This window comes from Maniola hyperantus, chromosome 24, assembly GCF_902806685.2.
Source record: "Maniola hyperantus chromosome 24, iAphHyp1.2, whole genome shotgun sequence".
Classification (NCBI taxonomy): domain Eukaryota; kingdom Metazoa; phylum Arthropoda; class Insecta; order Lepidoptera; family Nymphalidae; genus Maniola; species Maniola hyperantus.
In genome coordinates, this window is record NC_048559.1 from 5,462,102 (window position 1) to 5,476,536 (window position 14,435).

General features: G+C 38.3%; 2 protein-coding genes across 2 annotated transcripts in view; one reads left to right on the forward strand and one right to left on the reverse strand.

Annotated features, from left to right (window-relative positions):
* Positions 1-2,105: 2,105 nt before the first annotated feature.
* Positions 2,106-6,157, reverse strand: Vps24 (vacuolar protein sorting 24). Its single transcript, XM_034981286.2, has 7 exons — positions 6,000-6,157; positions 5,813-5,873; positions 5,021-5,200; positions 4,433-4,473; positions 3,260-3,433; positions 2,783-2,944; positions 2,106-2,330 (listed from the first exon to the last, which is right to left on the reverse strand). The coding sequence occupies exons 1-6, from the start codon at positions 6,042-6,044 to the stop codon at positions 2,789-2,791; spliced, it is 657 nt and encodes a 218-aa protein (XP_034837177.1). The 5' UTR covers positions 6,045-6,157; the 3' UTR covers positions 2,106-2,330; positions 2,783-2,788.
* A 220-nt stretch (positions 6,158-6,377) lies between these two features.
* mino (glycerol-3-phosphate acyltransferase mino) overlaps positions 6,378-14,435 on the forward strand; it is a 77,892-nt gene continuing 69,834 nt past the window's right edge. The window contains exon 1 of the mRNA XM_069506850.1: positions 6,378-6,528. The gene's annotated coding sequence lies outside the window, so the exon portion shown is untranslated. The remainder of the gene's footprint in view (positions 6,529-14,435) is intronic.

Sequence of the window (14,435 nt, forward strand, 5' to 3'; positions counted from 1 at the left end):
GCAGAGTGAAGCGGAGCGGACGTGAATTGGCCAATCACAGTGCTCGAAATCTCCACTCCGCACCAGTGGAGACTGTGTAAGTGGAGCGAAGTGACTTTCAGTCAAGTTGTTTTTAAACTATACCTCTAAAGCCATCTCCACACATAAGTTCCAACGCTCGTACCAACGTTGGTCGGTTATTTTCGCCAGGCTATTATGTAATACATACATTTCTGTCCCGTCAGAGCCAACCTGAAGATGTCTGATACAGAAATCGAAATTGCTAAGCTCTTTTACAGTAAGTACTAAGTGCATATAATTTGCATTTGTTTATTGAAAAAACAAAACGGGCAAGTGCGAGTCAGGCTCGCGCGGCGAGGGTTCCGTACTACAGTCGTATTTTTTCGACATTTTGCACTATAATTCAAAAACTATGATGCATAAAAATAAATAAAAATCTGTTTTAGAATGCACATGTGAAGCCCTTATGATATATATGCCCATATGATACCCCACTTGATATACATAGTTATCTTACTTCGAAAATTGAAAATACTATTTTTTTAAATTCAGATACAAGTTAGCCCTTGACTGCAATCTCACCTGATGGTAAGTGACGATGCAGTCTAAGGTGGGAGCGGGCTAACCTGGAAGGAGTATGGCAGTTTAATTATTAGTTCATGACCATAATTTAATTTTTTTTGTGAAATGAAACCACAAATTCACGGTTTTCAGGTTTTTCCCCTAATACCAGCTATAAGACCCACCTACCTACCAAATTTTATGATTCTAGGTCAACGGGAATCAGACAGACACAACAAAGTGATCCTATAAGGGTTCCGTTTTTCCTTTTGAGGTACGGAACCCTAAAAAATGCCACGACAAAGAAGATGGTGGACATAACTACGCACTCGATGTGTATTGCAAGTTGCGAGACTGACGTTGGCAACATGTGGATGGATCGCGAACGTTGGTGCATATATTCCTTTGAAAAAAAAACGACAGGAAATCCAACTCCCAACGTTGGCGCGAGTGTTGGGGCAAATGTTCCCGGCTCTACACGTTGACACATGACAACGTGTGGAGTCGGCGAAATTCTTTTTAAAAAAATCGAAACTTGCTTCGGTCGTGCTTAAGTATCCCCACGTGTAAAGCCAGAAGAACAAAAAAAAAGTATCCCCACGTGATAAATAACACCCGTATTATGAAATCGCACAGTTTGCTCGAACGCATAGTGTGGATTCCACCAATCAGATTATCGTAAATTGAAGTGACAAAATAATCTGATTGGTGGAACCACACAGGTACAGGTATAGGTACTAACCTCCTATGTCGATGGTGAGACCTCATAGTAATTAGTAATGATTGTGAATACGGGGGTAAGAGATGCATAGCAGCAGCTAAATAAAAATGAAACGCACTGAGAAGTGTGAAAAGCCTAGTGTGTTAAAAAAATCAAAAACATAGAATTTAATAGTAGTGTATTAGATATTTTATTAAAATGTAATCTTATTTATTATGTACACTAAAAGTAATTATAAAATTTTAATAACACTGTAAATATAAATAATACTATTAAGTATGTATTTATTTATTATATTTCTCCGTTGCTAACATTCATAAAACAATCATGAAAGGTTTTAATTTATAACGGTGTTCACGTGTACCGCGCAAGGTAAAAGAATATGCTTTGAGACTTTTTTAAAAAAAAGTGTAGGCAAGGTACTTTATATAGAATCAAATTTTAACACCGGCAACAATTTTCACATAATGGATTTTTAAAGAAAACAAAAGAATAAGAATTTCTTATGTGAAAAACAACCGCGTGGCAGCAACCGGCTGAGCTTTCCCACAAGATGGTGTAGTGTATTGTTACATATTGTAACTTTTTATAATATGAAAAGAGCATCTGCTGAGTTTCTTGCAGGATTCCCAGTAGAATCTACATTCCGAACCGGCTGGTGGCACACACATAGCATAAGACACTAGTTGTCTTACATGAATAAAATCCATAAATTTGGATTTTGATTGAATTGACTAAAATGGTATTACAGTAGTATAAGTGTATCTTTTCCATTAAAACATCCCAATATTTTTTCGAGTGTTAAAGTTTTTTTTATAAATACTTTAATAAATACACGACTTATAAAAGCCACTTCTACATATCTTAACAAAACTTAGTGTAAATATATAATTAATTATTTATTATTAACATTAATTACAATTCAACAACGTAATTTCTTGTAGCGAAGACAATAATTGCAACATTCAAAAAAATTGGTTAAGGCATTTTTTTTGTATATATTTTCTCTCTTTATCCAGCGCATAATCTTCAAAACTCCATGGCAAAACTGCAACCAAATAAAAACAATATTAGAAAAATATATACAGAGTGTAATCAGAACGCAGGCAAAAAATGAAGACAGGTGATAGTACTGATGATTACTAATATGATACCACAAAAAACCTATAATTTTGAAAAGTTTACGATATATTGCAAACTAGATGACGGCCGCGACTTCATCCGCGTTGGTTTAGGTTTTTAAAAATCCAGTGGGAACTATTTAATTTTCTGGGATAAAAAGTAGCCTATGTCCTTCCTTACCCGGGATATAAGCTAACTCTGTACTAAATTTCATCAAAATCGGTTAAACTGTTGGGCCGTGAAAAGCTAGCAGACAGACAGACACACTTTCGCATTTATAATATTAGTATGGATAAAACATCAGACTGATGCTAGAGTAGAGTTTGTATGGAGAAAAGCGCTGCCGCGTCCTTAATACTTGTGTATGGGTTCACTTACCAGTAACTAAGAGCGCAGGGATTCAAGCCTGGACTGCATCTCATCCAGTTCTTTCTCATCAGGCACTGCCTCCACGGGCTCCTTGCTGGTTGAGGGCGCTCCGACAGCGGTGGGCGGCGCCGGCGCTTCGCCCAACTTGCCTTGCGTCAGTTCCCACAAAACCTGTCGATACAACGAGCTATGACGTTTACTTCTGGGCGCGACTGGTGAAAAACTTCTTTCTTAGGGTGCCAAATGGGACCATTATTACTAAGCCTCGGCGATTCATCCGTCCGTCTGCCTGTCAGCGGGAACTGTCTGTATCTCGTGAACCATAATAGGCAGAGAGTTAAAATTTTCACAGAATGTGTATTTCTACTGCTGCTATTACACATAATAAAAATTTCAAAATGGCCGCCAAAATTTAAAAAATAAACTTTTCTTGTACAATGGTGCAGAACCTGTCGGGTGCGAGTCCGACTCGCACTTGACAGTTACCTTGTCCACTTCACTTTGCGCCGCCTCCTCCATCTCCTCTTCATCCTCCATCCCAGACATGGTCTCGTCCAGCATCTCCTCGATGATACCAGCTTTCATCATCTCCTTACTGAGCTCCTGCATGGTGTTAGCTATCTCCGGCAGACGTACTAGAGCTTGCATCGCCTGCATCACCTGGAAATTAAATTAAATACTTTTATTTATTTTACAGCCAGGTATATAAAACCCTTCTCACTCTGAGAGGAGATCCCGTGCTCTGTAGTGAGCCGGCGATGGGTTGATCATGATGATGATGATATAAAATTTTAGATTGGCAAAGCTTATACATTCACTTGGAGATGTCTTCCTGTCCAAAATTCCTCAGTGCTTGAAGACTATGGGCCGGTTGTTTCAACAAATTTTGACGGACACGTAACCTTTAAATATGGCGCTAACGAACGTAAGAAAAGAAAAAGCGTTGATTCAGCAACTATTAGCGCTAACGTTCGTTAAAAAGTTACGTTTACGTTAACCAGTGCTGACACCATTGGTAATCGTCAAATCAGTTCATAACTTCATACTTCTTACAAACGGAATATTTTATTTACAAATTATAATGGAATCAATTGAATTCAATGCTTTTAATGGTAGTTTTTTTGAAGATGAAAGAGAATTAAAAAAAAAAAAAGTGTTTAAATTGCGAAGTAGCAATATCAATAACTATATAATTTAATATAAAATGAAATAAAAAAGGTTACGGAAAAGTAAGTTAATTTTAAGGGTTAGTTTCGTAAACAGAATAACAATGACGAACCGTTTTTTGTGCAATGAAGCAACGCTCTTAAATTAACAAATGTTAAAATTCGTCTACGTCTGTTAAATTTTAACGAACGTATCTTACGAAGACCAATGGTTTGAAACAACCGGCCCTATGAGAGCTATGCTTGGATTTTCTCTATGTGATTAAATCAGAAATGAGGAGATCCATAGAACTAGAGTAACCGACATAGCTCGAAGGATTGCGTAGCTAAAGTGTCAATGGGCAGGGCACATAATTCGTAAAACTGATAGACGTTTGGGGTCTCAAGGTGCTGGAATGTTGACCTCGCGCCGGAAGATGTATTTCTACATAGCGCTTCATTCTAAAGTAATTATTCTTAACATAGTAGGTACTCAAAAATCGTTAAAACTTACCTCTGTTGACTTTTGCAGTGATCCAGCTACCCTTAATGTTGCTGTAGGTAAAAATTGAAGAAATTATTATTAACAATTTTATAATAAAAAGTAGTGTGCCGAAATAAATTCTATTATATTGCCTATGATGTTTGATCAATGCATACAAATTATGTCCACTGTCCGTCAGTTCGTTTGGCTGTCAGCAAACTGTATCTCGTGAACCGTAATAGGTAGAGAGGTGAAACTTTCACAGAATGTGTATTTTAATTGCCACTATAACAAAAAATAATCACTACCCTTATTATTGGTTTATTGGTTTGTTCTTCGATCACGTCGCAACAGAGCAATGGATCGACGTGATTTTTTGCATAGGTATAGTTAAAGACCTGGAGACACAGGCTACTTTTTATCCCAGGAAATCATAGTTCCTACGGGCTTTTTAAAAACCTAAATCCACGAGTATGAAGTCGCGGGCATCAGCTAGTACAAAATAAATTGGCCATAAAATTAAAAAAAGTGTTATATCTTGTGTGATGACTGATGGCATGGAACCCTTTGTGTGCGAGCCTGACTCGCCCGTGGCCGATTTTTTGAGCTTGAAGTTACCTAATTGGTTTTTCATTTGCATTTGTACCGAGTTCAGGTGTGCTTTACTGGTGTATATTTTGTTGACAGTCTTCCGTGACCTGATGATCTCCTTTGCTAGTATTGTACACACTTGCTTGTCATTCTTTGTGGCTGCTTCTTTCAGTGACCTCTTGATTTTCTCCTCTTCTCTTTGAATTGCTGTAAATAAATAAATAAAAATATTTTTATTCAATTAAACTTCTACAAGTACTTTTGAATCATCAAATGCATCTACTTCTGGTTTGGAATGCCATCTATATAGTAAGTTTAAAACTATCACCAATTTAAAATCATTATTACAACCTCAATTGTTCTGATTGGCTGAATTTGTGCAATTCTTGTTGCCATGATGCACTGTAGCCAATAGTGAGCAAGCGTCAACTGATCAGAGGTGATTGCAGTCGTGTTGTAGCTGTTAATGCTGTCATTACCGCAATGGAGCAGCTGGTGTGCTGTTGCATTAACATGTTCACAGAGGTGAGCTTATCTGAGTACACATGAAACTTCCATGTGAAATGATGCTACAGTAAGTTTATTAGCTAAGCATAGCTGGTATGCAGTGAAATTGATTGCAACCACTGACTGAAACTTTGCTTTCTCTACTGTCAATACAACATACATATAACTAATTTTCTTATAAAATATATTCTTATTAATTGCCTATCAACTCAATTCTGGCCAACGTAGATTTATTTATCTTTGAAAAGCGTAATTTTTTGAGTTCTGTTCAAATGCCTACTTTTTAAATAGGCACCTATTTATTAGCCATACCTCTTATTTGTCTGTCCAAGTTATAGCCCTCTTTGCGAATCTTATGAGACCATTCGTTTACCTAAAATAGAAATAAATAATAAAGTAAAGAGCTTCACACTTGTTTCTAGCTTCAAAAACCTTAGGTTAAAGTTGTGTTTTATCAAAATTAGATATAAAAATGTATTTTAATCGCAGTGGAACGGACCATTTCTTTTGGGTTTCGCTCGGGAGACTTGCCAAATAACCCCATTTTGGTTTAATTTGTGAAAATATGTAGTAAACACTAAATAATGAATTGTTTATAAAATATTTTGATTTTACAAGAACTTGACATTGGAAAATGACGTCATTTTTCTTATTTTATAAAACTGGTTTTATGGCTCTGGGTTCTAGCTCTTTTAAGCCTGAAATGACGTCATAATTGTAAAACCTTTATTGTTAGTCTGTGGACAATTCTCTAAATTTTAGAATCCAGAGCCTTGAGCAAACTGTAAAAAAAAGTCATAGACAAGTTGTCAATACACATATGTGACGTCTGTCAATGTCAAAAATTATTGCTTATGGTTGCCGGCGCGTATTGTGAGGAAAATGTGTTTAGCGTAATTTTTAACACAGATTTTTAACTGAAATTCGGTTTACCTACATTTATCTCAAGCTCAGAGTTTTACTAAAAGCATACAAGAGAATTGCAAACATCACCCAGCCTCCAATTATTACACCGCATCAGCTACAAGGTGAGTCAGTTGCTTTCTGTTTATTTTGATACTGCTTAAAACAACTTTGATATTACGAACTGTATCGTATTACCTTTAGTTTTTTAGCATTTAAGAAGGTGTAAAGGAAAGCAGTATTGTTACTATCATATTTCTTACAAAATGGAATTTTAGTTTGAAAGTTTCAGATTCAGATCAGTTTAGTAACATGATGCATTTTGCTTAGTCCAACCGATTCTGCAGGTGTAAAGAAATAGGTACTTAAATATGTACCGTCATATTATGTTTTAATGCATCTCAAAGGTTTTTATTAAGGTAAAAGCCACGCCTGTACCAAATTTCATTCAAATTGCATTACTTAGTATGTGATTGCATAACAAACTAAGGAGTTAGCCAAAGGTAGTTACCATTGATCAGAGATACAGCTAACAGCTTGTAGGTTCAAATCCCACCTGTTAGGTAATATACAAGCGAACTCCATTTGGACTGTAAACAGACTGTAAAATTGCATTTAAAAAAAAACAATTAAACTTTTACTTTTACAAGTATTTTTGAATCATTAGCTGCATCTACCACTGGTTCATTTGGGATTCAGTTTTATTGCAGTTGACAAAACTGTATTGCAACTGTCAAGTACTGACTGACTGTGTAGAACTGCATGCTGATTGGTGACTGCACACTGACCACTTTATAGACCAGGCAGTTATCAGAAATAAAAATTTTATACTGTCATTTAATTTAGTTTTTATAATAATATAATCCTATCATTACTTTGTACCTTCTGCCTAACTTTTTCTATAATATATATATTAGAATTACATAAATTTCTATCTTTCTGTTCTCAGGTAAGTCTAAATTTATATAAAGGGAAAAGCTGACGTGTATTGTGTGTAAGTACTTACTATTCAACACACCTAGTTCCTCTATTCACCAAAGGTTGCCTGGTGGAAATTGCTCTGAGCAATAAGGCCTCCTTTGCCTACAATTGTTTTTAGTTTTTATTATGTTTTTGTCTTGTTTGTTTTATGTTTTGTGTTTAAGTTTTTCTATCTATCTATATCTGACAGACTGGCTGAATGACCGACTGATCTATCAATGCACAGCTCAAACTACTGGACGAATCGGGATGAAAGGCCTGCAGATAGCTATTATAACTTTTTTTATAATAAAACTATATGCACTTGTATATTCATTTATCAGTAGATATAAATAATATTTTTGTTTAGATAATGTGTGCAACTTTTCCTGTATGGATTTAGCTTTAGATAACTATGCCCATCTTCATAATGCAAGTTATCTTTGTACCAAATATTGCCAAAATTGACTAAGCTGATTGGCTACGAAAAGGTATAGTTTGAAATTGGTTATGAAACATACCTTATGATTTTAAAGATTCTTTTAACAATTCAAAAACACTTTAAATTTATTTCAATAAAACATATTTCTATCTCTAATATAAATAAGAATTATATCAGTACCCTTATTATAAATGCGAAAGTGTGTTTGTTTGCTGGTTTGTTGGTTTGTCCTTCAATCACGTCGCAACGGTGCAACGGATTGACATGAGTTTTTGCATGGGTATAGATAAAGACCTGGAAATTTATCCTGGAAAATCAAAGAGTTCTCACGGAATTTTTAAAAAACCTAATTCCACGCGGACAAAGTCGCAGGCATCAGCTAGTTTGACATAAACAGTACCTAACTGGATTCAGAGTTTAAAAAGAGGGATACTTTGCAAGTGATAAAGTGACAATAAAGTCCCATACAAAACATCAATCATCATCAATTATGTTTGTATGGGTTCGGGCCCAATGGCCCTGAGTATAGATCATTGGGAGAGGGCTACATAGTTAAGTGTAATAAATCTAGGCCCTGCTCAGTTATTCTATCTAACTATCTTTGTATATAGTACAATCTTTATGTATAAAAGTCAGTTTCTGTATATTTATGATCTAAAACTCAAATTCTTTTGATTTACCTAATTTGAAATTTCTTAATTTACAGAAGTCGTTTGACTTTTATATTTTTGAGGTTTTCAATTAGACACATTATTTTCCCTCAACCTCCTTTCAGTTGAAACTGAATAGGCATCTTTTAGGCAAGCGCGCTCTTCTCTGAGGATGCATCATCACTTGCCACAAGGTCTGATTACAGCCAAGCGCTAGTCTATCAATAAAAAAAATGTCTTAACGAAATATTACAAAGTAAATAATGGGTACGTACCATGAGTAATACGTTGATTTTGAATCATCGATATTTAGTTTCGACCTAGTTGCACAAATCGTGATCATGACGTGAGTTGAGAGACGAGAGAGAGAGAGAGAGAGAGAGAGTGCAGGTCGTGACGTGCCAACAAGAAAATGGTTATTTCGATACTGCCCATGATAGCTTGAACTTATCTCTCGCAACACTGCAGACTGGGTAGAGTTCGATAATTCGAAATTATCGCAATAATCGCGGTACATACCCGTTATTTACATTATAATAAACAGATGATAGGTTCATCGCCCCTTTGGGCTCCCCATTCGGCCACATCTCAACTTGTCAGTATGTTACAATTGTCACACAATCAGTCCTTTGTGACTCAATTCATCCACTTTGGCACACTGTTACAAGTATACAAGTGTATATTATCATTTGGCCTGTAGAACTTTTATTATAACTACGGAATTACATACTTATACATAGTCATGTTTCTCTTCTTGAAGTAATAAGGATAAGGCTCAGGTAGGTCCAAGTGCAGATTAGCCATTAAAGTAGAATTCTCTGGCATGCAGGTTTCCTGTATGTTCCGACGCGACGTCCGCCTCTTATACGAGAGGTCGCGGGCTCCATCCTAAACACGTACCGGCTATGGGTTGATCATGATGATGATTTACCTTTTGCTAATACGATAGCTGGCGACACGATAGCCACATACATTTCGCAATACAAAATTGCAGATCGCGATGTGTTGTGCAGTTTACTCAACAATGGCCGACATCCGAGCACGCAATGCTACGGCGCTTTATGGTGACATCCGAGATCCGTGCCAGATATGTACAACATACCTGCGGCAAATGTACTAACATTTGACACCTGCCTAGAGGCGGATTAAATGTCGAGAGCGCCCGAGGCAAGCATCTCATAGGCGCCCCTCTAGCAGTCATATTAAAAAATTACTAACTAACTTCAAAAGAACAATAAAAGTCCACGACATGTTGAGATGCCAATCGGGGTATGAGGCGGGGGGAGCCCCGCCCAAACGCACGTTACCCACGCTCAACCGCACCGGGGGCTGTGTGGGTGTGGGGGCGTTTCCTTCTCGATTGCCTTCTCCACCTGTCACGTACTATAATTGCAAAGCTGGTAGTTGGGTGATTGTACTAAGTGAACGAGTGAAGACTTCACACTTTGCTATATTAAAGAAGAGGTACTCCCAAGATTTTGCATAGAAACCCAACTCTACATGATCGGACGCGCCCCTTCGTAATCTCGCGCCCCTAGGCACGTGCTTAGTTTGCCTTAGGGATGATCGGGCACTGCACCGGCCAGGGACGTCGAAGGCTCGACGTTTTGTTAGAAGTTGCCTCCCTGTCGAGAACTGTGTTTCGGGCCCTTTGATTGTATGAATTGCGCGTAGCAGCCTACACTTACAGTGCTACAGTCCTACCTACGCCGTTGTTTGTAATTTTTGTATCTGTTGAGTATTTCCATATCGAAGGTTGAACGGTTTAGATACCACATTATCATTTTTAGGGTACCGTTCCCTCAAAAGGAAAAAGAAACTCTTATAGTATCACTTCGTTGTCTGTCCGTCTGTCGTGTCTGTCAAGAAAACCTATACTTAGGGTACTTCCCGTTGAACTAGAATCACGAAATTTGGCAGGCAGGTAGGCCGTAGGTCTTATAGCACAAGTAAAGGAATAAATCTGACAATGAATTTGTAATTAGGTACATCACAAAAAAAAAATGAGTTCATGAATAAATAATTAGTACATAAGTATGTATTTTCAATTTAATAAATTCAAAGTAGAATATAAATACCAAGTGGGCTATCATAATATGAAAGAGCTTAACCTGTACATTCAAACAGACTTTTGTTTATTTTTATGCATAACTAGATGATACACGCGACTTCGTCCGCGTGGATTCAAGTTTTTAAAAATCCCGTGAGAACTCTTTGAGTTTCCAGGATAAAAAGTATGCCTATATCCTTCCTCGGGATGCGAGCTATCTCTGTATCAAATTTCTTCAAAATCATTTAAACAGATGGGCCGTGAAAGGCTAGCAGACAGACAGACAGACACACTTTCGCATTTATAATATTAGTACGGATGTATGGATATGGATAGTTTTGGATTTATCGTGCAAAATGTCGAAAAAAATACCCGAGTACGGAACCCTCTGTGCGCGAGTCGGACTCGCACTTGGCCGGTTTTTTACACAGGAAAAGAACTTTGTACGCCGTGAAAATTGTACTTTGTTTGAACATTGAAAAGTGTTGTAACTCATAATAACCATTTAATTAAATTAGGTAGTTACTGAGTTTTGTGAGTTGACGCAGTTATCTGATGACAAAATCGCTTATATTTAAAGGAACCTGGTGGTAAAACGTCTTATGTTTCCTGCCATTTATAATTTAACTAGCTTATGCTCGCGACTTCGTCCGCGTGGACTACAAAATTTCAAACCCCTGTTTAACCCCCTTAGGATTTGAATTTTCAAAAATCCTTTCTTAGCGGATGCCTACGTCATAATAGCTATCTGCATGCCAAATTTCAGCCCGATCCGTCCAATAGTTTGAGCTGTGCGTTTATAGATCAGTCAGTCAGTCAGTCAGTCACCTTCTCCTTTTATATATATATAGAAGATTATATATTACCCACAACTTACAATTTAAAAGGCTCACAGCGATCTCAATGAGTTATACCATCGTGATATTGCGGTCATGCAATGATATACCTATAGTACGCGTCAGGTCGAGATGGCAATCGGGGTATGAGGTGAGGGGACGCCCCGCACACCTGCACTTCATCCGCGCTATCTTGCACCGGGTTAGCGCGGGGGCTGTACGGGTGTACATGGCGTCCCCATCCCGATTCCCATCACGACCTGTACCGAACTATAGAAAGCTCAAATTTTGTGCAAAAGTTCCCTTTATTTTTCCAAATTCCCAGGGGAGCGAAGCCGTGGGCGATCGCTAGTTACATATATTATTTGCAGTCAAACAGTGGCATTTTTTTTTTTTTTTTTTTAATAGATATAGCGAGCAAGCGAGCAGGCGGGTCACCTGATGTTAAGTGATTACCGCCGCCCATGAACATTTGCAGCACCAGAGGAGCCGCCGATGCGTTGCCGGCGACAATAATTATTCAGCAAATAGCAACATACAAATAACACAAACTAAAAAGAAATCTGACATTACATAAAGAAATCTATTCTCGCTCTATTTAAAACTAACACGAAATGTTTCACGCGAATAGTCGATGAAACGAGTATTGTTTACGTAGGGTGCGCGTGCACTTGAAATGTACTTTTTGAGTTGTGACGCTATTCTGTACTGTTGCTACCATCTTTAGAAACTGACATCAGTACCCTTATTATAAATGCGATGATTCTTTGTTTGTCCTTTAATTTTTTTTTATTCTAATACTAGTTAGCCCTTGACTACGATCTCACCTGGTGGTAAGTGACGATGCTGTCTAAGATGAAAGCCGGCTAACCTGGAAGGGGTATGGCAGTTTTTAATAAACCCGTGCCCCTTTGGTTTCTGCACGGCATCGTACCGGAACGCTAAATCGCTTGGCGGCACGGCTTTGCCGGTAGGGTGGTAACTAGCCACGGCCGAAGCCTCCCACCAGACCAGACCAGAAATTTAGAAATTATAAAATTCCAAATCCCCGCCAGGAATCGAACCCAGGACCTCCCGCTAATAAGACTACAGCGCTTACCACTGCGCCAGGGAGGATGAAGTCGCGAGCATAAGCTAGTTAAACTTTAAAATTAACCTGATACTATAAATCTAACTTTGTGCTTACTTACTTTAATTGAAATTTTGCAGTCCGTCTGTCAAGGTCCTTAATTATTATTATTTATTATTTGCCTGATTTATTATTTAATAATCTTGCCTGATAGAAAGCGACCTTCACATGACTTTAAATATAACAGTATATCTCACCTAAAGGTCACACAGCGGGTTCACATTCTAATTGACACGTATGATAGCTAACCGATGATAGATAAATAAAATCGATCAGAAGGTAAATACGGGCATTATACGGATAACGTCATTTGGTCAGATAATACTGTAATTAGGAATGTATAAGCCACGAGGACTTTGCCCACTGATTAATAACAAATTAATTAATACCGCGTTAATAAATAGTTGCCTACCTATCATAACCCCAATCGAGCACGTTGATTTGAACGTGGTGTGAAAATTCATAATTATAGCGACCGCTCGCGGCTTCGTTCCTGTGGGAATTTCGAAAAATCCGGCGTAGGCGCCATCTCCACGGACGAGAGAATCGCGGCGATAGTCTCGCCGTAGACAAAAATTCGATACAAACTAGCGCCCTGTGGAGATCGGCCCATAGAGTTTGTTCGAATTTTGTCACACGGCGGGACTATCGCCTCGATTCTCTCGCCGGTAGAGAAGGCGCCATATCCTTTGTCATGTCATATTTCGCTGGCCATACACAATCAAAACGGTCAAGTTTGCAGCGAACTTAAGGCGGCGTCCATCGAACTGTTAGCCACACCGTCAAGTATGCATGGCATCATGCACACTGGTAGCCATGCACCGTCAAGTTTACTTCACGCTACTTCAAGTCCGCTGCAAACTTGACGGTAAAGTTGATCGTGTATAGCCAGCGTTAGAAAGGGAAACTCTCAGAAGCGTGCACAGGATTTGAACTCCTGGTAAGAATTTAGGCATTAACATTAACGTAAATGAGAAAAGTTAAGGACCGAGGGTAAGCTTATAGTTACCTTTTTTAGCGTTGAGCCGTGAAAAGCTAGCAGACAGACACACTTTCGCATTTATAATATTAGTATAGATATCTGTCCCGGCTGTACTCACGTGCTTAGTCGACGTTAGCCCGACTAGTTTCGACCAGTCACAACCGCGGCGCGTGCGCGAACTGACTCCCTTGAAAAAGGACCCCGGATGGGTTCGAAACTAGTCGGGCTAACGTCGACTAAGCACGTGAGTACAGCCGGGACAGATGTTATAGTTACCATTGCGATGAAGGCTCTTGATTTCTGAGATAACTTCTAGTTATGAAGAATTCGACCAAGGAGAAGTCCAAGGTTTTGGGCTAGGCGTTAGTGAGTCAGTCAGTGAGTGAGTAGGGCGATTTCGTAAAACCTGCATCAATCATTATTACAATCTCAATTGTTGTGATTGGCTGAATTTGTGCTATTCTTGTTGCAACAATGCATTGTAGCCAAAAGTGAGCGAGCGTCAACCAATCAAAGGTGATTGCGATCGTGACATTGTAGCTGTCATTCTACCGCAATCGAGCAGCTGAACTGTCTGCGCAGTTTGAGTCTTATATTGAGAGGTCGTTGTGGTTGAATTTACCACGAGATCAAAGACGTTGGGCTACTATGTCTCTCTTTATACTGTGGTTTTACTATATTTATTGTTTTAGGGCATACCTAGATAATGAAAAGATAAATCGATATCTGGCTTAGTTTTGGATCTAGAACAACTAATAATAGAGTAATACGCATAATACATTTTTATGGAGAAGCGCGTAGAAGTGTAACCTTATACATAAACTAGCTTATGCTCGCGACTTCGTTCGCGTGGACTACACAAATTTTAAACCCCTATTTAACCCCCTTAGGGGTTGAATTTTCAAAAATCCTTCCTTAGCGGATGCCTACGTCATAATCTGCATCTGCATGCCGAATTTCAGCCCGATCCGTCCAGTAGTTTG

Excerpts from the sequence above, each read along its gene's own strand:
- Vps24 (XM_034981286.2), bottom strand. The coding sequence starts at position 6,044 with ATGGGGTTATTTGGCAAGTCTCCCGAGCGAAACCCAAAAGAAATG. Across the intron at positions 5,874-5,999 it reads AGCGAAACCCAAAAGAAATG|GTAAACGAATGGTCTCATAA; the intron begins GTCCGTTCCACT and ends TTTCTATTTTAG. Across the intron at positions 2,945-3,259 it reads CGCAAAGTGAAGTGGACAAG|GTTTTGTGGGAACTGACGCA; the intron begins GTAACTGTCAAG and ends TTGTATCGACAG.